The 24,763-nt window shown below is 44.8% G+C and overlaps 1 protein-coding gene across 2 annotated transcripts in view; it reads left to right on the top strand.

Annotated features, from left to right (window-relative positions):
- The window catches only part of CD101 (CD101 molecule), a 42,495-nt gene that overhangs the window by 12,568 nt on the left and 5,164 nt on the right, over window positions 1-24,763 (top strand). For both annotated transcript variants that reach the window (XM_001927700.6, XM_021089980.1), the window contains exons 4-8: window positions 5,652-6,038; window positions 9,654-10,037; window positions 10,746-11,150; window positions 13,998-14,408; window positions 18,918-19,313. In XM_001927700.6, the coding sequence (XP_001927735.3) occupies window positions 5,652-6,038; window positions 9,654-10,037; window positions 10,746-11,150; window positions 13,998-14,408; window positions 18,918-19,313 (1,983 nt within the window). The remainder of the gene's footprint in view (window positions 1-5,651; window positions 6,039-9,653; window positions 10,038-10,745; window positions 11,151-13,997; window positions 14,409-18,917; window positions 19,314-24,763) is intronic.

The following is a 24,763-nucleotide window of genomic DNA, read 5'->3' as shown; positions in this document are numbered from 1 at the left end:
CCGCAAGCCGCAGCGTAGTTTGCAGATGCAGCTCAGATCCGGTGTTGCTGTGGCCGTGATGTAGGCCGGTGGCTGCAGTTCCGATTCTACCACTAGTCTGAGTACTTCCATATGCTGCAGGTATGGCCCTAAAAAGACAAAACAAAACAGCAAGAACCTTCAGTTTGGGCTTTGTCCACGGGAGGTTTTACATAGGGTAAAATCTATTGAATGTTAGGTAGATTGCACAAGCCATGCGTGGAAATAGTTTTGCTGCCATTCTTGCCAGGCTCTGTGTCAGCACTTTATCTACATTACCTAATTTAGTCCTAATGACCACCCCCGAGACAAGAAGTGAGGTCCCTCTGTTTGAAACGGGACCCTGAGACTCAGCTAAGTGATCTGCCTAAGCTCACTCAGCTGGTGAGAAGTGGACCTGGGTTTGAAGACAGGTGTCTCTCCAAAGCCAACTCTGCACAGACGTCCGGGTCTCAGACTAGCTCCTGTGAGCAGTGTGAAGCCTTGTCTTAGTGCCGGGGGCTCCTTCCACCGGACCCCTTGCCCTCGGGGTGGTGTCACTCCTGATCCATTGGCATTGTTATCGAAACAAGCAGGAAGCCTCCATTGTGGTTCCTGGTCTCCCTGCACGAGCTCTGGTCCAGTAGGAGGTCTAAAGCCATACATATCTATGGTAAAGGCAATGATCCAATGGCGGATCTTTTTTTTTTTTTTTTTTTTTTTTTTTCTGAAAGAGTGTTATTCTGTTCTGTTAAAAATTGTCCCAAAGGGGAGTTCTCATTGTGGCGCAGCAGGTATGAATCTGACTAGAAACCATGAGGTTGCGGGTTTGATCCCTGGCCTCACTCAGTGGGTTAAGAATCCAGCATTGCCATGAGCTATGGTGTAGGTCACAAACACGGCTTGGATCCTGAGTTGCTGTGGCTGTGGTGTGATTAGACCCCTAGCCTGGGAACCTCCATATGCTGCAGGTGCAGCCCTAAAAAGAAAAAAAAAAAAAATTTGTCCCAATGGGAGTTCCCGTTGTGGCTCAGAGGAAATGAATCCGACTAGTATCCATAAGGACACGGGTTCAATACCTGGCTTCACTCAGTGGGTCGGGGATCCAAGGTTTCCATGATTTGTGGTGTAGGTCACAGGTGTGGCTTGGATGCCGAGTTGCTGTGGCTGTGGTATAGTCTAGGAACTGTACCTCCGATTTGACCCCTAACCTGGGAATTTCCATATACTGCAGGTGCAGCCCTAAAAAGCGAAAAAAAAAAAAAAAAAAATCCCAATGGAGTTCTATCAGGCCTACAGAGTTAACTATCCAGCATTGTCACTGCTGTGGTATTGGTTTCATCCCCAGCCTGGGATCTTCTGCATGCCATAGACATGCCAAAAAAAAAAAAAATTTGTCCTCTCTGCCTTAAGAGTCCAAGTTTTACTCAGGGAGCCCAATGGCGGCATAACACATAAGCTTTTTTCCCCCTTTCTTTGGAAACAATTTTTTTTTAATGTGAAGCAGTCTTTACTTTTTATAATTTATTTACTTAGAGAAATAAAATTGTATATGTTTATGGTATACAACACGTTTTGGTATCTGTAGGCACTGTGAAATGGCTACAATCAAGCTAATTAAAATACCCATCACCTCACATAGTTGTTTTGTGTCTGTAATGAGAGCACTTAAGATCTACATTTTTAGCAAATTTCAAGTCATATCACACAGTATTATTTTTTAACTCAATGAATTTTATTACATTTATAGTTGTACCATGAGCTTCACAACCCAATTTTATAGCATTTCCATCCCAAACCCCCAGCACATCCCCCCACCCCCCAACCTGTCTCCTTTGGAAACCCTAAGTTTTTCAAAGTCTGTGAGTCAGTATCTGCTCTGCAAAGAAGTTCATTGTGTCATTTTTTTAGCTTCCACATGTAAGTGACAGCATATGACATTGGTATCTCTCTGTCTGACTAACTTCACTTAGCATGATAATTTCTAGGTTCATCCATCTAGGTCTCTGCAAATGCCTTTATTTCTTTCCTTTCAATGGCTGAGTAATATTCCATTGTGTATATGTACCACATCTTCTTTATCCACGCCTCTGTTGATGGACATTTAGGGTGCTTCCACATCTTGGCTATTATATATATTTCTGCAATGAACCCTGGAGTACATGTATCTTTTCAAGTCATGGTTTTCTCTGGATAGATGCCCAGGACACACAGTATTGTTAGCTGTAGTCACCATGCTGTGCATTAGGTCTCCAGAACTTATTTATTCTGCATAACAGAAACTACACCCTGTGACAAATATCTCTCCCTTTTCCCCACCCTGCCAGCCCCTGTCTGCCACCATCCTACTCTCTGCTTCTGTATGTTCAACATTTTTAGATTCTACAGTATTTGTCTTTCTGCGTCTGGCTTATTTCACTTAGCATAATAATGTCCTCCAAGTTGAGCTACGTTTTCAAAAAATGGCAAGATTTCCTTTTTTCTCATGGCTGCATAATATTCTATTGTGTACATATACCACATTTTCTTCATCCATTCATCCCTTGATGGACACATTGTTTCTGTATCTTGACTCTCATAAATATTGAACACAGGAGTGCAGCGATCTCTCTGAGATACTGATTTCATGTCCTCTGAATGTGTACCCAGAAGTGAGATTACTGGGTTATAAGGTAGTTCTACTTTTAGTTTTCCGAGGAACTTCCATACTATTATCTATAATGGCCATACCAACTTATATCCACCAAAAGTGTACATCTCCAATATTTGCTATCTTTTGTCTTTTTGAAAATAGCCATTCTAACAGATGTGAGGTGCTATCTTGTTGCTTCAGTTTGCATTTCCCTGCTGATTCATGGTGAGCATCATTTTTTATATTTTTGGCCATTTGTATATCTTCTTTTGAGAAATGTCTATTCAGGGAGTTCCCCTCGTGGCTCAGTGGTTAACGAATCCCACTAGGAACCATGAGGTTTGCGGGTTCGATCCCTGGCCTTGCTCAGTGGGTTAAGGATCCAGCATTGCCTGAGCTGTGATGTAGGTTATAGATGCGGCTCAGATCCTGCATTGCTGTGGCTCTGGCGTAGGCCAGTGGCTACAGCTCCAATTGGACCTCTAGCCTGGGAACCTCCATATGCCGTGGGTGCGGCCCTAGAAAAGGCAAAAAAAAAAAAAAAAAAAAAAAAATTAAAAAATTAAAAAAAAAGAAATGTCTATTCAGATCCTTTGCCCACCTTTAAATCAAGATATTTGGGGTTTTTGCTCTTGATTTGCATGGGTTTCTTACATATCTTGGATAGCAACCCCTCTTCAAACACATAGTTTGCAAATACTTTCTCCCATTTCGTACATTGTCTCTTCACTCTCTTGAGTGTTTCTTTGGCTGTGCAGAATCTTTTTAGTTTGATGCAGTCCCACTTGCCATTTTTGCTTTTGTTGCTTGTGCTTATCTGGAAAAATCATTGCCCAAACTTATGTCAAGAAGGTTTTCCCTCTATTTTCTTTTATTAGTCCTACAGTTTCAGGCTTATGTTTAAATATTTAACCAATTTTGAGTTTTTTTTTTATTGTGGTATGTGTCCAACTTCATTCTTCTGTGCGGATATTCAGTTTATTTAAAAAGCGTATTCAGTTTATTAAAAACCAAAACTGAGCTGAAAATATAGAAAGTTCTTATATCCCTCTGCCCCACCCACACCCTCACCCCTGCCCCCACCAACACATACAGAGTCTCCCCTATTAGCAATCCCCCACCAGAGTAGTACATTTGTTACAATTCAATAACCTACACAGATATATCATAATCACCCAAAGCCCACGGTTTACATAAGGGGTACACTTTTGGTGTTGTACATTCTATGAGTCCTAATAAATGTATGGTGACATGAATATAACATTATAGGATCATATAGGGTAATTTCACTGCCCTAAGAACCTACCATGTTCCACCGATTTATCTATCCCTTCCTCCCTGCTAATCCTTGGCAATCACTTGTCTTCTTACTGTTTCCATTGTTTTGCCTTCCCCAGAATGTCATATAGTTGGAATCGTAGAGTATGTAGGCTGCAAAGATTGACTTCCTTCACTTTGTAATATGCATTTAAGGTTCTTCCATGGCTTTTTGTGGCTTGATATCTCCATTTTGTTGTTGTTGTTGTTTTTTTTTTTAATTTTTGGGCTCTCTCCTCTGTTTCATTGGTGTACATGTCTGTTTTTATACCAGTACCATGTTCCATTTTTTTTTTTTTGTCTTTTGTCTCTTTAAGGTCTCATCTGTGGCATATGGAGGTTCCCAGGCTAGGGGTCGAATCGGAGCTACAGCTGCCAGCCTATGCCAGAGCCGCAGCAACACCAGATCTGAGCCTCGTCTGCAACCTACACCACAGCTCACGGCAACACTGGATCCTTAACCCATTGAGTGAGGCCAGGGATCGAACCCGCAACCTCATGGTTCCTAGTCAGATTGGTTTCCTCTGCGCCACGACAGGAACTCCTTTTTTTTTTTTTTTTAACATGTTCTTTTGATTACTGTAGCTTTGTAATATACTTTGAAATCAGGCAATGTGATATCAACAGCTCTTGCTCAAAATTGCTTTGGCTATTCAGAATCTTTTGTGGCTCCATGTGAATTTTTGGAGTTTTTGCCTACTTTTATTTTAAACTGCCATTAGAATTTTGATAGGGATTGCAATGACTCTGTTGATTGTTTTGGGTGGTATGGGCATTTTAAGAATATTAATTCTTCCAGCCCATGAACCTGGGATATCTTTTCATTTATTTGTTTCATCTTCAATTACTTTCTTCACTGTTTTATAATTTTCATTGTAAATATCATTCATCTCCTTGGTTAAATTTATGCCTAAGTGTTTTCTTCTTTTTGATGCTATTGTAAATAGGATTGTTTTTTAATTTCTTTTTCTGATAGTTCATTGTTAGTGTATGGAGATACAACTGATTCTTCTTGTATATTGATTTTGTATCCTGCAATTTTATTGAAGTTGTTTGTTTTAACAGTTTTTTGGTGGAGCCTTTTGGGGTTTCTATAAGATCATATCATCTGCAAACAATGACAATTTTACTTCTTCCCCCCCCCCAAGTTGATGCCTCTTATTTCTTTTGCTGTCTAATTGCTGTGGCTAGGACTTCCAATATGGTGTTGGATAGAAGTGGTGAGAGTGGACATCCTTGTCTTGTTTTTGATCTCAAAAGAAAAGCTCTCAGCTCTTCACTGTTCAGTATGATGTCATCTGCGGACTTGCCATAAACCACATATGCTTTTAACTCAGGAAAATTCCACTAAATATCTCAGCCAAAAAAGGGAGCAAGAAATCACAATTTACATCCATTCAACATAGTATAAAATATTTTATTTTAGAAGAGCCATTACTGTGTACTTTATACACCTACGCATACATCTTGCTTAACAAGGTCACTTCAGAAAGTCACGTATGTTCTTATTTCTAGGTAATTTAAAAAACAGTCAAGGGCATTGTTTGATTCTAGGCATGTCTTTGGCTTACCTACTCCTCAGAACTGAACTGCCACCTGAAATGCAATCCCTATACTACCCCAACAGGAGGTATTATCTCTCTCTGGGACTGAAAGGGCAGCTACAATGGCCTCTCTAAATATCTGCCTTGCTTTTGTTTCCTAGTGAGAGATTTTCAAGTCAACATTACGGCTGAGAGCACGATTCCCGAAGGAAAGCCCTTAGAACGGGTTTGCCTGGTCATGGGCGGTGGCCAGGACGCACAGTTTCAGGGAGCTTGGTTCTTCAATGATGTCGAAGTGGCCCACATTGATGCGGGTGGAGTTCTGAGTCTGAAGAACGGCTATCAAGAAAGAGCAAGTCAAGGGCAGCTCCAGGTTTCAAAGTTAAGCCCCAAGGCTTTCTCGCTCAAGATCTTCTCTGCAGGCCCAGAGGATGAGGGTGCCTACAGATGTGCCGTGGCAGAGGTGACAAGAGCTCAGATGGGTTCCTGGCAGGTGCTTCAGAGAAGACAGTCCCCAGACAGCTATGTGCGCCTGAGGAAGTCAGCAGGTATGTGAAGTGGGGACCAGTCGTGGTTGGGCTGCCTTTAGAGGCCCTTCCGTGTGTGTACAGGATGTCTTTGTGGACACAGCGGAGGTCTTCTGAAGTCAAGTGTCAGTCAGTTCACTCTGAGGTGAAATGGAGTAAAGGACAGCACCCAGTGGAGCCCCCATCGTGGCACAACGGGATGGGCAGTGTCTTGGGAGCTCTGGGATGTGGGTTTGATCCCAGGCCCAGCACAGTGAATTAAAGATCCAGCATTGCCACAGCTGCAGCTTAGGTCACAACTGTGGCTTGGATCTGATGCCTTGCCCTGGAGCTCCATATGCTGCAGGGCAGCCAGAAATGAAAAAAAAAAAAGAAAAAAAAAGGAAAGCACCCAAACCAGCTGCTGAAGACCTGAGTCCTATTCCTGAGCCATTCAATGGGCCATGACCCCAAACACACCATGTCCTTCACCTCTCTGAGTCTCAGCTTCCTCAACTGGAAGATAGTGACATCTATTTAGACTGTCCTCAAGTCCCTTCTTGCTGTCCTAGTTTCTTTGATTCTATTTGCTGTTGTATCCGTTTTTGACCTTTGGATTTCTTTAAGCAGAGGACACCTGTATCAATGAAGCCCTCTGTCTCCTGGTATGTGTGTATATTGAGGAGGTTAAGAGGAAAAATATACCTGCCTCCTTCATGGGAAATAAACACCCACATCGCTCCTATTCTCCCGGCATCTTTCAGGTGTCTTTCTTCAATTCTCTATTATCTTAACTTGAGGCAGTGAATGATACCAAGTCTTAATTCTGCATCAAAGCGTGACTCAGAGGAAGAATAGTGCACGTTAGTGGGTAGACCCTGCTGCCTGCGTGTTGCCGTGATGTGGTGAGACATCTGTCCAAATGAGTCTGAGTAGCTATAAGCAGGAAACGGGAAAGCCGCTCAGCCCTTGTTGGGTTTCTGAAGGCTGGGTGATCTCAAACATGCTTGAATAATCAATGCTTTTTGTGTGGCGAGGAAAAGGATAAATCCGCAAGTGATATTAGGATTCCCTAAAGTGGGTATCAAACTCAAAATCTAGAAAGCTGCATTGCCCAGAAGCAAAAACCAAAATCAAAGCCAAAAATGGACCCCAAATGAAGTTCTCCTTGTTGTACCTGCCCATGGGAGGCATCACCACGGACAGACACATCTGTCCAGGCTCTTCTCTGTCACCTGTTTGCTAGGAGTGAAGATGCAGAGCTCTAGCCTAGAGCGGCAAGCCAGGAAGTGTGTTGGTGTTAGTTTTCACACTAAACATTTGGTCTGACTTTCTGGGATTCAGGAAAAAAAAAAAAAAAACAAACCATGTAGGCGTGTTTACATATTTACAGAGAGCTAAATCTTGGCTTTGTGTATCTCAGGCTCCACTGGAGCAGATCTGTAAACCTTTCACTACGCGTGGGACACAGGACGTTGTGCCCCACGGTCCTGAAGATGAGCTTCCTGGCACACAGATCACCAGCCTATCAAGGAGGGTGGTCGTCCCAAGCTAAAAAGAATCCTTTCTGCAGGCTGGAGTCCCAGTGGGGCCTAATATGAAAGGGGCCTAATAAGAAAGAGAAAAAGTTATTAGCAGACTTATTAAGGATCCTGTGGAGCACTGGGTTTGGAAACTCAAACCATTACGTCAAGTATGAGCAGAGTTTTGTGATCCTGTGACCGTTTGAAACAGAAGAGGATCTTCCCTGCCAGGCAGAATGTGTGTCTCCCGCTGTCTTGGAAAGTTTATCACTTCTTAACCAAGAGGCAGTAAGGACCACAGCGAACAAAGGAAAGCTCATTTTTTTAGAAAAACCTGAAGTGGGTTGAAACTAGTCATAGTGGCTATATTTGAGCAGTGAGATTATGAGTAATAATTTCCCCTCTAATTTCTAAACTTCAGTTATACGTCTATGTTTAACTTGGAAAAAATTAAGTAGAATTATGCCTCTAAGCCCATAATTTGGAAGCATATTATTTATGTAATATATATTATGTATCTTGTGTGTATATGTAATAAGTCGTGTATGTTATATAGCACGTGTATATGTAATATCGTATGTGTGTGTTGTATATTATATGTTATATATGTTATTCGTATTATCTATATTAACCCATTTGTGGACATTAACCTTCATTCTGCTTTTGTAACACATACATTTATACATAAAGCAGTTGAAGACTGAACTCCTTGCTCAGCAGGGAAGACCAATTTGCAAATTCGTTTAGATCCTACTTAGATTTCTACTGCCAGTTCTGTTTGGTTTTCCTTTTCTGGCTTTGAACTCCTCTGCTTTCCCCAAGTGCCTATAGTTACACACTGATGCTAACAGCTTACTTCTGCTGGGTCCTTCCCCTTGCCAACCAGGGTAAGCCCTTTGTATGTGCCATTCATTTGGTCCTGTCACAATGCATAAGGGAAGTGCTGTTATTACCCTCATGTTTACAGGAAAGGAAACTGGGACTCAGAGAGGTCCACCCTGTTGCAGGATGATTTGGACTCCAGGGACCTTGACCTTAAACATGAGGCTGTGCTGCCTAGGATACATGAGCACCTGAGGGATCTTTGCATTGCCCATGAAGCACCCGGCACAAGCCCTTGCACAGGAAGTATCTGTTGAAGAAATGTCTGCATTTCTACACATCCTTTTTTTTGTTTTGTTTTGTTTTGTTTTGCTTTTTAAGGCTGCACCTGCAGTGTATGGAGGTTCCCAGGCTAGGGGTCAAATTGGAGCTACAGCTGCCAGCCACAGCCACAGCCGCAGCCATAGCAACTTGAGATCCGAGCTGCACCTGCGACCTACACCACAGCTCACAGCAATGCCGGATCCCCGACCCACTGATCAAGGCCAGGGATCAAACCCACATCCTCATGGATCCTAGTCAGATTCATTCCCACTGAGCCACCACGGGAACTCTGATTTCTACACATCTCGAAATTCCCACTTAGGAGCCAGATTTATGTTTGTGTTGCTTCACAGTATAATTCAGATACAGGAGGGATCGCTCCTTCCAGCAATAACATATATGAAGGAATATATGACCTGAAAAAGTGAAATGTGTGTGTATAAAATTACCTGGGGGGAAAACATATGTATTTACATTTATATATAAATATACACAATTTTCCCCCCAAGTAATTATCTGTTAATGGCAATATTTGGAACAGAAATCTAATGAACAATGCTCCTTCAGTGTTCAGAAAACATACTAATTAGGGAGTATAAGTAAGGAGAGGAAGGTCATTTTTAACTGTGAAAGTCTGAATCTCAAAAAATTAAAAATTTCAATAAACACGGTTTCATGGCTTTCAGCCTCATACACCAACCCTAATTCATTTAAGGAAATATTACCAGATGTTTTCCCAACTAGATGTTCCTCAGGAACAGATCACTCAGAATAAGGGCAAATTATAAATTGTTTAAGTGTAAATAGGTTCTGCTAGTATTCATTCTGCTACTTCCACTATGGCAGTGTTTATTACCGCTTTTTTTCTGGGGATGATACAGGGCTTGTCACAAGTTAGTCACATCCTAATTAATGAGATTTCCCTGTGCTTTAGAAAAATGTTCATTTACCTGAAATAATTTTTTCTTCTAAAATCTGTAAACCCCAGCAAGACATGTAGTTGTGTCTACCAAGGACCAGCAGCCAGCCGTGTGGGAAGGGGAGGCGTTAACCCTTCTCTGCAAGGTAGATGGAGCGGAAAGTCTCCTGTCTGTGACCTGGTGGCACGCCCCACAGGGCCAGACGCAGCTGGAGTTTGTGGCTGGCATGGAGCAGGATGGCACTGTCCAGCTGGGCACCTCCTTTGCGGACCTCGAGATGCACAGCAACATGAGGCTGGAGAAAATGGACTGGGCCACCTTTCAGCTGGAGATCACCTCCGCCACCATCAGGGACAGTGGCACATATGAGTGCAGAGTGTCTGAGAGGCCCCGTTCCCAGGCCAGAGATCTTAGTTGGACCCAGCAGGTGTCAGTCACCGTAAAACCTCTGAGTAAGTGTCAGAGAAATCCTTTTCTGAATGTGCGTCTATTCATAGCTTCCTCTTGCAGTGGAATGCGGTGCAGTGGAACTTGTGTGTCATCCTGAAGCCCCACGTTGTGGTACGTGTGTCCCAGGACCCAGAGCCTGATCTCTGGCTACCATGTCTGTCGACTGATCTCTGAAGGGATCTTTCATTTTTATAAAGATCACGCAACTTGTACATGGTTACTCAAAGCTAAAAACAGAATCCTAGGAAGTGGAGTAGACTTAGTGGAGAGAGATGGGCCAAGTAGAGCAGAGCCTTGTATGTTCAGGCTTCTGACAGCTGCAGCCCTGGGACTGCGGAATCTCTTGTAACATGTGCAAAAGAGTGACACTGCACCCATGAGTGGGGGTAAGAGGAGGAGGCCAGGCAGCGGGGCGGGGGGGAGCGCTCCACCCACGCCGTAGCAGCTGTCTAAGCAGCAGACTGGGGAAACACTGCCTGATTGTTGTTGCTGCTGAGAACACTCTCAGAAGAGGGTCAGCTTTAGAAAATTGAGGTCAGGCTTCAGGACAGATTGTACTGTGAATCAACTTCTTCCCCCCAAATATTTGATACTCCCAATGTACAAACGCGTGGTTTGATGTCAAGAGGCAATGACTGGGAAAACACAGAAGCACTATACTTCAGTTTGATGAACGTATTAGACATTGGGTTTTACATTTCTGCCCACAGAGTCAAGTTTACATGTTAGTCTGATGAGCCGTCAACCACAAGTGAAATTAACCAGCACCTTTGACCTGTCCTGCATAGTGAGCGCGGGCTACTCTGACCTCAAGGTTCCACTCACCGTGACGTGGCAGTTCCGGCCAGCTAGGTCTTCAGCCTTTGATCTGCTTGTTCGAATCACCCATAATGGCACCATTGAATGGGGGGACTTCCTACCGCAGTTCCAAAAGAAGACAAAAGTTTCACAGTCTTTGTTTCGTTCTCAACTCCTAGTCCATGATGCCACTGAGGAAGAAGCCGGAGTTTATCAGTGTAAAGCTGAAGTTTATGACAGACGTTTCTTATACACAAACAGTCCTGTGAGGGCTTCTGCCACCTCTCATCCGCTAAGGATAGCCATCACTTTACCAGGTAAATACCACTTGAAATTAATCCTGCTTAAAAAAAAAAAAAAGGTAAAACAAAAAACCCACATTCCTCCCATTGGGGGTAAGTTACAGAATGAAAGCATAAAGATACCTTTTCCCCATGTTTGTACTGAAGACGTAAACCCCATATATAAGTGAGATCCAGAAAAGGAGGGAGGGATAAATTAGGAGTTTGGGATTAACAGATACACAATACTATATATAAAATAGATAAAAAGCAAAGACCTACTTATAGCACAAGGAACTCTAGTCAATATCTTATAATAACCCAAAATGAAAAAATCTGAAAAAGCATACTGAATCACTTTGCTGTATACCTGAAACATTGTAAATCACCTCTACTTCAATAATAATTTTAAAAAGGCAACCAGAAACAAAAACAAACACACACACACAAAAAGTGACATCCAGGTTAACATCAAGTTAATATATACATATGGCCATAGTGGTTGGTAAAACATTGAAATACTTCCACACTGACTAATAGTAACTGTTCCCCTCCCCCCTTTCTCCTAAGTCCCCATCACTCAGCAACTAGAGGGCACCACATGGCACAGCAGGGGATCTCGAAGACAAGCTCTAGTGGTGAGGGATTCTTTAATTTGATCACTGCCCATGCCTGACCAGTCATGACATGTTTAGAATATCTCCCCTACTGGATAATGTAAATTCCATTAGAATACATTTATCCACTTTTTTCGATGTGTTAGTGTATGCGTTAGAGAATTTATGATTGTATTCACCATAATTTACCTCCTCAATTGCTAATAGAGCATAGAAATGAAAATAAGATGCAACCTTTGAAAATTCTGCTGTGCCATGTACCTCTTTCAGGACTTCCATTCTCTTAGAACGGAATGTTCATGAACCTTTGACGTCACTTAGATCTGATGAGCACTAGATAGCAGCATCACTTTGGACCAGGCACTGCATCTATCCAAGCCTAGAGACCCCGTGTATCAATAGCCAATGTGCAGTTTAAAGATGGTGACATGTTTCTGGTACCGTGCCTGACCCATCAAGCAGATGCTCAGACATGGTGGTTGTCATTCTCTCAGCTGCTCAGCAGTATTTCTGGTGATCGTATTGATCTCCTTGATTAATTCATGACTTAATTTACCTGTCTTTTCTGTCGTATTTCAAATTGTTGGTCCAAAACTTTCTTCTTGAAACTTTTTTTAACTTGGTCTCATGACACAAGATTTCCTGGTTTCCTTCAGTACCCTGTCTGCTCTTTCTCATTCTCTTTTGCAGTATTCTCCTCCACTGTTTCATCCCTTGGGTTTCATCCTCAGCTTACTCTCTTCTCATGCTACATAGTCTCGCAAAGTGGGCTTATTCCTACCCAGGGATTCAGGCTATATGCTGACAACTCCCAAATCCATGATCCTGAAAGACTTCTCTTCTGATCTCCAGACTCATCTATGCAGTTGCCTCCAAGACATGTCTACACTCAATATGTCCAAACATAAGTACGCCATTATCCTCCCCCCAAAACTATTCCTCTTACATTGTTCCCTTTGTCCCCACCATCCACCCGTGATCCAGGCAAGAAGCCCAAGTCACCACAACTCTGCCACATTCACATCATGGCCAAACTCCCACAACATGGTGGACAAGGTCCTTTATTATCTGGTACATTTGTGACTTTCCAGCATCCTCTCCTTCCACTTTCCATCTTGAATTTGAACTTCAGTCACGGAGAATTACTTGCAGTTCCCCAAATGCTCTGTGATCTGCTTTGTGTTCAAATTGCTTCTTTTGTGTGGTTTTTCTTAACTCTTCCATCTGATTAACTCCTTCTAACCCTTAAGGCTTAGCTTAGAGGTATCTCCTCCAGGAAGCCTCCCCTCATCCCCATATTTGGGTTAGATGGTCCTTTTGTGTGCTCTGATTGCCACCTCTGCATACCTCTGTCCCACCTGGGTGACACTATCCTATAATCTCTAAGCCTCCGTCCCAGTGCTAGTCTCTTGCTCTAGACTGTAAACCCACTGAGGGGAGGTGTCCGCAGAGCCTGGAATAGTCTGGCACATAGTATAATAGGTGCTCAATAAATATTTGTTGAAGGAAGAGTAAAGGGACTTCCTGGCAGTATCAGGAAGCTAGAAAACTCGAATCAATGACGTTGGCAGGAAGTTAGAGTAAGATTTGGAAGCCAGGTTTTACCCTTCATCTTTCTGACAAAGCAGAAAGCTCTGGGGTTTAAGGATAGTTGACTCCACATGTATACAATGTTCCCACAGTTGAGTGGCTACAAAGAGACATGCGATTTTCATAGCCCACTACGACTTCCTCTCGTTTACCCATGTTTGCAGGCAGATACAACTAGACTTTGGCAAACTGGGAATCCAGGACTCTGGATTGTGAATATACAGACAAAGCATTAAGCGGGCCACTTTCTCTCGACTTGATTTATGAAAAGCTGTAGAAGAGAAGGTGATTATGCCTAAATACTGAAGCATTTCCCTGTGGGAGGGATTGGCTTTGCTGCAGGACACATCCTCCCTACCCCACCCTCCCTATCTCATTCCTCTGGGGCAAGGGTAGGACTAGGACCAGTGGATAGACGTTGGGGAGAGGTGAAATTCAACTTGATACATGAAAGAACTTCTAGTGGTCGTGACTTCCAAAGATGGAATGGGTTCTTTGTCAGTTGGTGAGTTGGTGAGAGGCTGAACCAGCCGTTAGTGGGGCTGCTGAAGAAGGAATTCACGTATCTGATGTGTGTAGGAGGCCTTGCCCAGCTGACCTCTGATGTCCCTTCTCCTTTAAAGTTCTGTTTTCTAGCCAAGCAACAGAAGTAACTGTTACCGTTCTTTTCATTTAGAGAGCAAGCTGAAGGTGAATTCAAGCAGTCAAGTCCACGAGATCTCTATCAACTCCAACACTGACATAGGATGTAGCATCTTATCCCAGTCCACCGGGGACCTTCAGTTGGCTGTTATTTGGTACTTCTCTCCCACCTCCACGGATGCACACTGGTTGAGGATCCTGGAAATGGACCGAACCAATGTTGTAAAATACGGGGATGAATTTCAGACCACACGTAGAAAGCAAAAATTCCACGCCCGGAAAACTTCCAAAGACTTGTTTCAGCTACACATTCTGGATGTGGAAGACGGTGATCAGGGCATCTATTACTGCACTGTGGAGGAATGGCTCCAGACTGCAAACGGCTCTTGGCACAAGCTTGGAGAGAAGACGTCAGGTCCAATGGAATTGAAACTCAGGCCCACAGGTAAAGCTTGCAAATGTATTCTCACGCATCTTTCTGTAGAATTGCCATCTTCTCCTGGGCAGCTGTTCTATGGGGTGATTATGTGAAGAGTCATAGGACTAGTGCTTAGCTACAAAATGACCACAGGACCAGAGCGCCCATCAGAGGAGGCAGGGTCAATTCTGGTGAAGCGGAGAAGCTGGGATGGGAACGAGATCCCTTTGATTGGTTTGCTTCTCAGCCTGGCAGCCTGGCCTCTGCAGCTACCCAGGGCATCGTATCTCCAGATCTCTATAATAACAAGCTGTGTCATTCCAGTGGGGCCCTACTGTAATTTGGCAGAGAAAGAGTAATGCGAAGCATATTTCTCCCACTGTGAACAGAAACTGTACAACTCTATAGGGATGTGTGGAGAAATTGCTTTTCACCATTTGGCTGCCTAAACATAAGGCAAATAAGAGTAGTTAACTGTTGGAATGGCTTACTGAGGGCATCTCCGGCCCCGTAGGAGATCTTTAAAAATGTAATAGAAGTTCCATCCATTTGCATTGGTCTAGGAGTGCTGCGGTCTAAATGTGGGCAGGGTTGATTAGATCTGTCAGCCTTAGTTAGGTCACCTCCGATGTTGATTAAAATTAAATGAATGTCACAGCTAAGGTTCAGGGGACTGGCCGAGAGCCAACAGCACAACGGAAATATGCTAATCTAGTTTGGTGCTTAAAATTCTATTTGCAATGGAACGTCAAAAAAATAAGATGATGGAGTTCCCTGGTGGCACAGCGGGTTAAGAATCTGGCATTGTCACTGCTGTGGGTTGGGTCACTGCTCTGGCATGGGTTTGATCCCTGGCCCAGGAACTTCCTCATGCTGCAGGCGCAGCCAAAAAAGCAATAAATGTAATGAACGTTGCTATGTGTTTGGGCAACTTGGAATCCAGAGATAAATAAGCCAGAGCCTTAAGGAGCCCACAGTCGGTTGGGAGCAGCAGGGGCAAAATGGTAGCTGCGTAAAAGGGTCTCTTCCTGCAGCTCTGGCCCCCCTTCTCCAGGCTCTTTAGGCCCTTCTCCCCACCCCCCTAACCCCATTCCATGCGGGATTCCTCAGGGACCCCTGAGCCCATCTTCCCTCTGACTCTCTGCTCCCTTCAGAACTCCTTCCACATCGCCTTGGTTTCAACTACCACCTGCGATGAAAGAGCTCTCGGTTTGTTGGCGTAGCCCCATCTCCTGCGCACCTTTGGCCTTTCTACCCCGTTGTCTGCCGCACATTTCTGCTTGGCTGCCCCAGAGCTCCCTCACGCTCTCCGTGTCCCAGATCGTCTCTCTGTTCCCCATCACCGGGATGGCGTTTATCCTCTCGGCTGTCCCATGAGACCCACGCACACTTCAGTCGCTGTAGGGGTGGATGGCAGCCCTTTCTCCCAATTGTCCGAGCCACGTCTTGACCGTGTGTGCCTCTCCTTTAAGAAGTACCCCCGCTTCGTAGCTCAAGCCAATGCTTCTCACTCAGAGATGGGGGCCTGGTGTCGTCCATTCTTTTAGTGGGTCAAGAAATGCCTCTCCACAGACATCTCCCCACAGAAATGTCTTTGGAGATGGCCACCAGGCACATGAAAAGATGCTCCACATTGCTGTTATTAGAGAAATGCAAATCAAAACTACAATGAGGTGCCACTTGACACTGGTCAAAGGGGCCATCATTAAAATGTCTACAAATAGCAAATGCTGGAGAGGGTGTGAAGAAAAGGGAACCCTCCCACACTGTTGATGAGGATATAAATTTGTGCAGCCACAATGAAGAATTGTATGGAGGTTCCTTAAAAAAAGTAAAAATCAAGTTACTGTATGAGCCTACAATCCCACACCTGGGCATATATATATCCAGAGAAAACTAATTTGAAAAGATACATGTACCCCAGTGTTCATAGGAGCGCTGTTTACAGTAGGCAAGACATGGAAGCAACCTAAGCATCCACTGACAGGGGAATGGATAAAGAAGATACGTGTGTGTGTGTACACACACATACTGAAATGTTACTCAGCTGTAAAAAGGAATGAAATAATGCCATTCACAGCAACATGGATGGACCTAGGAATTATCATACTAAGTGAAGTGAAGTCAGACAGAGAAAGACAAATATCATTTGATATTGCTCGTATATGAAACCTAAAAAATGACGTAAATGAGCTTATTTACAAACCAGAAATATTGTAGAAAAAAACTTATGGTTACCAAGGGGGAAAGGCCAGGGAGATAAAATTAAGAGGTTGAGATTAACCTATACACACTACTGTGTAGAAAATAGATAATCAACAGGACCTACTCTACAGCACAGGGAACTATATTCAATATCTTAAAATAACCTATAATAGAAAAAAGTGTTTATGCAATATATATGTATATATATATATATAGTTTTACCAAAAAAACAATATATATATAACTGAATCTCTTTGCTGTACATCAGAAATTAACACAACATTGTAAATCGGCTATACTTCAATTTAAAGAAATAAAAATGGGCAAAGAAGAAAGAACTGCTCAATCTTTTTTGGTGGCATCGCACAGTTTGAGAACATCAGTAACATTCTAATTCTTTTAAAACACTGAAGATGCCAAATAAAGCATTTTTGTGGGCTGGGTGTGGCTGGCTGGGAGGAGCCTGCTGGGCGCCCTGGTGTAGGAAGTGAACTAAGGAAGAGGCCCCCGGGAAAGACACTGAGAAGGACTAGTCAGAACTGTAGGAGGGATGTTTTTTCTGAAATCAAAGAGAGGATTTCAGAAGAAAATGCATTTTGGTGACAGAAACTGCAGAGAGAACAAAACAGACCGGAAGGTCTCTTGAGCTGGGGAATTGGGCCTTTACTGGGGACCTTGGCCAGAGTAGAGTGAGGGCTTTGGAGGGCTGATTGAAATAAAGTAGGGAGTAATTTGAGGTAAGAAAGCAGAGACAGTACCCTGCAAACTAATATGTTGCATGCTGCTCCCTGAAGGGAATGAGCGAGTAAAGATGGTAACGAAAAGAGAATCCAGGATCAGACAAAGTGGTTTTTTTAAGAAGAGATTAATAGATATGTTTGTGGTAGGGTTGAAAGTATAATGCATACTAGAATTTCTTGATTGTCACTGCTCTAACCTTCCCTCCAAGTCCTCATCTGCTAGTGAGCAGGGGAACATGTTTGAAAAGTAGATGCCACAATCTCTTTAAAACTTAGTCCGATCGTGTAAAGTTCCTTGACGGCGTTCTAACACACGGGTGAACACGTTCAGACTCTCAGACCACCTCCTCTTTCCCTGCATCTACACCAAGGTGACATCCGGGTGTATGGGAGGAGGGTGATTTGCTAAGGAAAAGGGGTAGTGGAGGAATATGCGATTTGAGGGGAGGGCTGGAGTTTTTTTCTCTTTTCTTTTCTTTTTTTTGTCTTTTCTAGGGCCGCTCCCACAGTGTATGGAGGTTCCCAGGCTAGGGGTCAAATCAGAGCTGCAGCCACCGGCCTACGCCAGAGCCACAGAAATGTGGGATCCAAGCCATGTCTGCAACCTACACCACAGCTCACGGCAATGCCGGATTCTTAACCCACTGAGCAAGGCCAGGGATCGAACCCGAAACCTCATGGTTCCTAGTCGGATTCGTTAACCACTGAGCCACGTCAGCAACTCCAAGGGCTAGAGGTTTTGAATGGTCCTTCTGGGTAGCAGCGGGAGAGCTGGCTCAGGGAGAAGTAAGAGCACCCAGCAGGAGCTGGGTGGTTTTCAGTGGCGGGTCCAGCAGGCAAAGGTAGGCTGAGGAAGGGAAGTGGCTGGTTTGAAACAGCAGAGAATGTTCTGGAAAATGTGGAAGGAGGACAGGGGTCAAGGAAAAGTGTTAAAGATGAAGGACCTGATGGCCGAAGATGATCAGATGGCATCTCTTCAATGAGAACTCACAGATGGAGAACCGACGCACAGACACAGAGAACTGACTTGGGGTTGCTGTGAGGGAGGGAAGGACTGGGAGTTTGGGGTTAGCAGATGCAAACCAGTCTATATAGAATGGACAATCAACAAAATCCCATTGCAGAGCACAGGGAACTACATTCAATATCCTGTGATAAACCATATGGAAAAGAATATTTTTAAAAATGTGGGAGTTCTCATTGTGGCACAGTGGAAACGAATCCGACTAGTATCCATGAGGATGAGGGTTTGATCCCTGGCCTCGCTCAGTGGGTCAGGGATGCAGCATTGCTGTGAGCTGTGGTGGAGGTTGCAGATGTGGCTCGGATCCCGTGTTGCTGTGGCTGTGGTGTAGGCTGACAGCTACAACTCCAATTCAGCCCTCAGCCTGGGAACTTCCATGTGCCACAAATGTGCCTCCCCCCAAAAAAGAGTGCATTATATTGCTAGATAGCAAAAATGAAGACAGCATTGTAAATCAACTATATTTCAATTTTAAAAAAATTTTAAAAAGGAGAACTAAATTTTTAGAGGAAGCATCCACTCTAAAGTCTGGATTTCTCTCTAGCTTACTGCCATTTTATTTCCTAGGAAGTGAGATACACATCTCCCAAGTGTCCCAGACAGAAAATGCTACAGAACACAGCCAGGTGGCCATCCACTGCAGCCTGGAGAGTGTCGGCAGCCCAGCCTCCCTGTTCTCTGTGACGTGGTACCGGGAGAGAAGAAACTCTGGAGGCAAAATGCTGGTGCACCTGCAGCACGACGGCTTGCTGGAGTACGGGGAAGAGAGCCTGGGGGGGCGCCTGCACTGCTCCCGCGCATCCCCTACAGACTTTGTCCTGAAGCTTCACCAGGTGGAGATGGAGGATGCCGGGACGTACTGGTGCAGGGTGGCAGAGTGGCGGCTACATGGCGACCCCAGCAAGTGGGTCAACCAGGCCTCGAATGAGTCGCAGCGCATGGTGCTCACGGTGCTGCCTTCAGGTAACTGGGCTTCGTCTGCCATGGCTCATGGTCAGGAGAGTCTTTGTCCCCCCACCCCCACCCCCCATGCTTTCCTGCTCAGCTATGTTTTGCTCTTTTTTCAGGCTGAAAACAATGTACGGATTCCCTAAAGAAAGATGACTTCCCCATTTCTCTCGATAGTACCTCATCTAGACAGACAAGGTCTACATGAGGTTTTGCCGCAGACATTTAAATTTCAGGGGCATCTGACCTCTGCTCCCACTTCCCCTCTTACATCAAAAAAACCATCCACATCGTATCCCTTTGAATAACCAAATAATGTTTGAGGCAGACATCCTTACCTCTTGGCTGATTCTCCAGTCTCAGCCTGCTCATCCGCAGTCGGGGTGGGAATGAGGATTAGGAACAGGGTGGCTTTATATTGGATTTGGTTGTACCCAAATCAGCTCCATCTCAACACCCCCTGAGTCAAAACTCAACCAAACAGAAAAAGCCTTTCTCAGTGAAGACGTGCCAGACCTCTTATCCATGCGCTCAGTGAACTACTGGGTCTTTGATAATGATGGCCATTGGATGGACCTCTCGATGCACCTTGAAAGGTATCAAGGGAAGAAGTGTGCCCCATAGAACTTGTTTACAGGCTCTAGCAAGGAAGGCGGCTACTTTCAACCATTGGGCAAAAGATGACCCTTCTCTGGGTGCGAAGGTCGTCCTTATTCTGCCAAGCACTCCACTTCAGGAAGCATGCAGAACAAGAGGTTGTGACGGAGAAGAGGGCTTCCTTCCAGCCAGTGCAGTGCCAAGCACATAATTTAAGCAACAATTCCTCCAGCTAGACCAGTAAATCTCGCCAGGTGATCAATGATCTGGTAGACAGTATGGCCAGCTCATCCTCTGAGCCACTTCCTCCGGGTGGAGGTGAAGGAGGAGGTGAGGAGGTGAGTGGTCCGTTACACTTACGGTGACAAAAGGTCCCTGGGGAGGCAGATGTGGTCTTGGTGCCCCAAACCAGGAAGAGTAAAAAGGATCAATAAATATAACATCCCTACCACACTAGGTGGCTTTGGGGACACTCTGTAGGAGGGAAAGGGTGCTACTAAAAATGACACCTTCTTAGAGTAGGGACCGTTACATCCTAGTCACAGCGAGGCTTGTAGCGTGGAAGTCAAAGTGATCTAGCTTGTCCGCTGGGGGTCCGTCATTCCCTTCCCCTGTCTATTCTCCAGCAGAATTCTTCTCCCAAGTGTCCAGGCCAAATTTATCTTCCTATCAGCTTTTCTTCCATTTCAACAATTATAGAAAGTCCCCACCCTGAGCATGTTTCATACATGATTCCTCACTGGAATTCCTAGGCTCTGTAGATTCAGCAGTTATTGTAATAGAACAAATAGATAATAACTGTAAAAAGCATATATTCTGTGACTAAAAAGCATATCTCCTCCAAGACAGATGGGATTGTTCACAGCATATATTTATATACTGTTCATCTTTGTGGAATTCTTATAAAACGGGTGTAAGGTTATAAAAAGGTGGACTCTGGAAAGAAAACGTTGAAAACCAAACGGTCTTTGTATTCTTCACAATTGAAGGAGCTTGAAAGCCTGGGCCATGACCACCAGAGGGTTTTCGTTATAAGTGCAGTTAAGTGTTCCCAAGCCAGTCCTTGTAATCTAGCATCTTGCTTCCTCTGCCTGGCTGTTCCTTTCTGGTAGTTGTGGAGACAGTGTGGGAGGATGAAAACATCCCAGGGTTTGGAAGTGGACAAGCCAAGGCTCAAATTGCAGCTCTATCATCTCCGTCCGAGCTGTGAAATCACACCTTGATGATTTGGCTTTCTCATAAAGTGAGGGTCATGATACAAATGCATGTAACGTATTTAGCACAGTTCCTGACATATTGTAAGTGCTCAACAAATGTTAAGTCCTTCCCCCCATGCTTCAAAACATGCTACACACACAGACACAGACACACACACACACACAAACACACACCTATTTATGTGAAAAAATCATTTAATTTGTTCAACAAATAACTATATGAGGTTCTAAGGACACACAGAAAATGTATTACAGTGTCTGTTCCTGCAGAGCTCAGAGTCTGGTGGAAGAGGTAAAAAGTCCAGCGTGATACGTGTCATAAAAGACAATCTCAGGATACTGAGGAAGGGGCAGAAGCAGGGCTGGGATGAAGGGTGATCTGGGAAGGTGCCCAGGGTATGGGACCCGTAAAAAGGAAGGCGCATACTTCAAGAAAAGGAAGGTTATGCAAGATGATCAGAGGAACCGTGGCGGGATGGCAGGAGAGGATGCTAGTGAGACGGAGAGCGTGTGGATCTCAAATGGGTCTTGGGCACGGAGCAAGGGCAGGTGAGCCTGATCGTGGAAGTGACAGTGTCACTGCACGAGCTCACGCGGAGGAGTGACACATCAGGTTTGCATTTTAGTAAGCTCCCCCTGGGAGCAGTGTTTGAAATGAATTGAAAGGGAGGCAGGCACAGAGTCGGGAGAACTATTTGAAATTGATTGAAGGGACCCAGGAGAGAGAAGAATGAAGGCCTGGATTAAGGCAGTGCCCAGAAGGGCTCAGAGAAAGACAGGCATTCCGTGTTGGATGTAGCCTTCAGGATTTGGAGACTGACTAGGTGTATGTGGGGGTGAATGAACAGAAGAAGAGAATCAAGGATGAATGGCAGGTTTCTGGCATTGGTGGATAGTGGGGACATTCACTAAATGAGGTAATATAAAAGGAAGGTCTGAAGGGGAAGATGAGTTCCATTTTGAATAAGCTGGGCTGGAATTGAGTTCGGAGTATTGGTAAGTTATCCAGGGTTGTCTATCCAAGAGGCTTCAGGACTTCCAAATGGGATCTCTGCCAGAGTTATAAATGAGAAGTCATCAACTTATAGCATCTAATGATGCCCAAGGATGGACCCCTGAGATACACCGCCATTTATCAGGGGACAGCAGAAGAGGAACCTGAGAAGGAGAACAGAAGGAGTGGCCTAGAAATAGGAGGAGGACCGGGGTGTGGTGGTATCATAGCAACCAAAGGCCGGGAGAGCATCAAGAGGGCGAGAGAGCCAACAGACTCAACTAGTGCAAAGAGGCCAATTAAGATAAAAGTGGGGAGCTATCCTTTGGGTTTAACAATACAGGGCAATTACAGGAAAGCAGTGAGAAAAGTTCGACTGCAATGAGAGAGTGGACACATGAAATCCAGGTTACGCTTTCGAGAGCTTTGATGTAAGGGGAAAGAGGGAAGATAAGAACAGATGGCAAGAGGTGCTGTGAAGCTTGGCTTTGTTCTGTTCTGGCTTGAAGATGGTAGGGACTTGAGCACGTTTACATTCTAGAGGGAAAAGAGCCAGTGGAGAGAAAGAAGAGGAAGATTAGAAGAGAAAGATGTGACTGACATCTTGAATGAACTTTTTACCTCCTGATTGGAAGGCTCCTTCATGTTACCTGCCCCCGATCAACACCTACTAATCCTTCCCCCACCGACTTAACTGCTGCTTTCTCAGTGACTTAGTCTCTTCATACCTGTCTAACATCCATCACCAGGCAAAAGTGGTGAGTGTCTTGTTCTCAGCATCAGCACAGTGCCTGGCACATGGAACATGCTCAAATATTCACTGAATCACAGTGTAATTGCCCTCCCGAGAAGGGCCAGCTCTATGTCTTGACAAAATCCAGGTCAGATATAATAGGCTCTCAGTTCTCACTTCTCAAAGGGTTTCCCGCCACCTCTATTCGACAACCCCAGGTTGGGTTAGTTTAGGGCTACGTCATAGGACTGTGAAGCATGTGGCTCATGCGAAGGCAGAAAAGTTGAGAGATATTTCCTTGGCAGAATTTACCTTGCGTTGTCTTTGCTCTCTTGCTTCCTTAGCTATGACTGAGCCAAAGCAGAGGTCCTGGCTATTTGAGTCTTTTAAAATCTCATTCTAGAGAATTCTCTGTGATTAATTAATAGGCAAGGTTATAAAGCTGTTAGGGTGCGGAATTAGTTGTCGTAATACGGTCTTTGTTACTAATTCCCAGCTTGTATTTGGATACGGATGTAATTAGAAAGTAGATCCTCGAAGGAGATATGGACCCCATCACACTAACATTTCTGGAGAGAACACGCCATTTGTCGACGCACCCCGGTGCCTCAACAAGGCCTGGCGCATAGCACGCAGCTCAGCAAATGCCTGAGGAATAAGTGCGTCTTCAATGGAGTTGAAACCAGTGGTGCCAGGGGTTCATTTATTCTGGGATGCACTTGTGTCCGGTTCCCTAACCCTGCTTTCATTTCTTGGCAGGAACCACCCCTCCCACATGGCCATACCTGGCACCGTCAGTTGCCCAAGTGTGGGTGGGGGTTGGAGGGGGTGGTAGTTGGTACTCCCCCCCAACATCCTCTACCTTCTTCTAAAGTCAGTGTTTCTATGGAAATATCAGAAGGGGGTGCTCCTTGTGATGTGTTTGGCTGTGGGAGGAAGCAAGTGACAAACTAAACCTTGTGATGAAGGGCTCTCATTACGGTTTTGGCTCTGCCTTCCAAGCCTTGTATTTTGAGCACTGGGCACTTCCTCGGATTGATTCAAAATGCCAGACCTTAATGGTTTTGATTGTCCTTAATGCTAATCCAGATAGGGGGAGAGGCAGATGGTGGGAATGGCGACTGTGGGATCCAGAGCAAACACTGCCCTCCCGGGAGAGGTCATTCAGAAGCACTGGAGCTGACAGTTTCTAGCTGTGGGCCAGTTCAGCACCGCGCCGCATGAAGGGCACACTTTGTCACCCTTTGATGGCAGATTGCTCTAAGTGGAGCAGCCTCCTCCCCATTTAGGTAGTCATGCCCTCTGGCAGTCCCTTCCCGCTACAGGTTAGAGTCTTTGTGGCAGAAAATCTACCTCCTCTGTACTGGCCCCATCTCCCCATCCTCTCTCCATCACCCTAGCAACGGGGACCCGTGGGTGCCTCGGACTCTTACCTCCCAGTTCTCTGCTTCCCATGACGGTGATAGGAAGCCAGAGCCTCCTAAGTAATCATTCGACTCTCAGCTGAATGTCACCTTGCCCCGAGGCAGAGAGATCAGAGATTTAAGGCTGAGACTTGGGCTCTGGAAGAACTCGGCCAAGCCTTCACCCTGCTGAGGAATCAGCAGGTCCAGCCCTGCTTTCTGCCTGGTCTCCTGGGGAAACGTTGCCTGTGGTTTTCCTAACCTTCTCAGTAGCATTCTAGCTGATATTTATTCTTTGCTGGAACTCAGCATGTGCGCTAGGCACTGTTTAATGCTTCATTAGGCATTATCTCTTCATGACTCTAGAAATTATTATCTGTATTTGATGGACAAGGAAACTAACGATTAGAGAGGATGAGAAACTTGTCCAAAGTCCGTCATGGTAAGTGGAAGAGCCAGAACTTGAACCCAGCTCTCTTTGAGACACAGCAGGTGCTGAATCCCTATTCTGTACACTAGCA

The sequence above is a fragment of the Sus scrofa genome, chromosome 4 (assembly GCF_000003025.6).
Source record: "Sus scrofa isolate TJ Tabasco breed Duroc chromosome 4, Sscrofa11.1, whole genome shotgun sequence".
Taxonomy (NCBI): domain Eukaryota; kingdom Metazoa; phylum Chordata; class Mammalia; order Artiodactyla; family Suidae; genus Sus; species Sus scrofa.
Note: the sequence above shows the minus strand (reverse complement) of the source record. Positions and strands in the feature narration are given on the sequence as shown.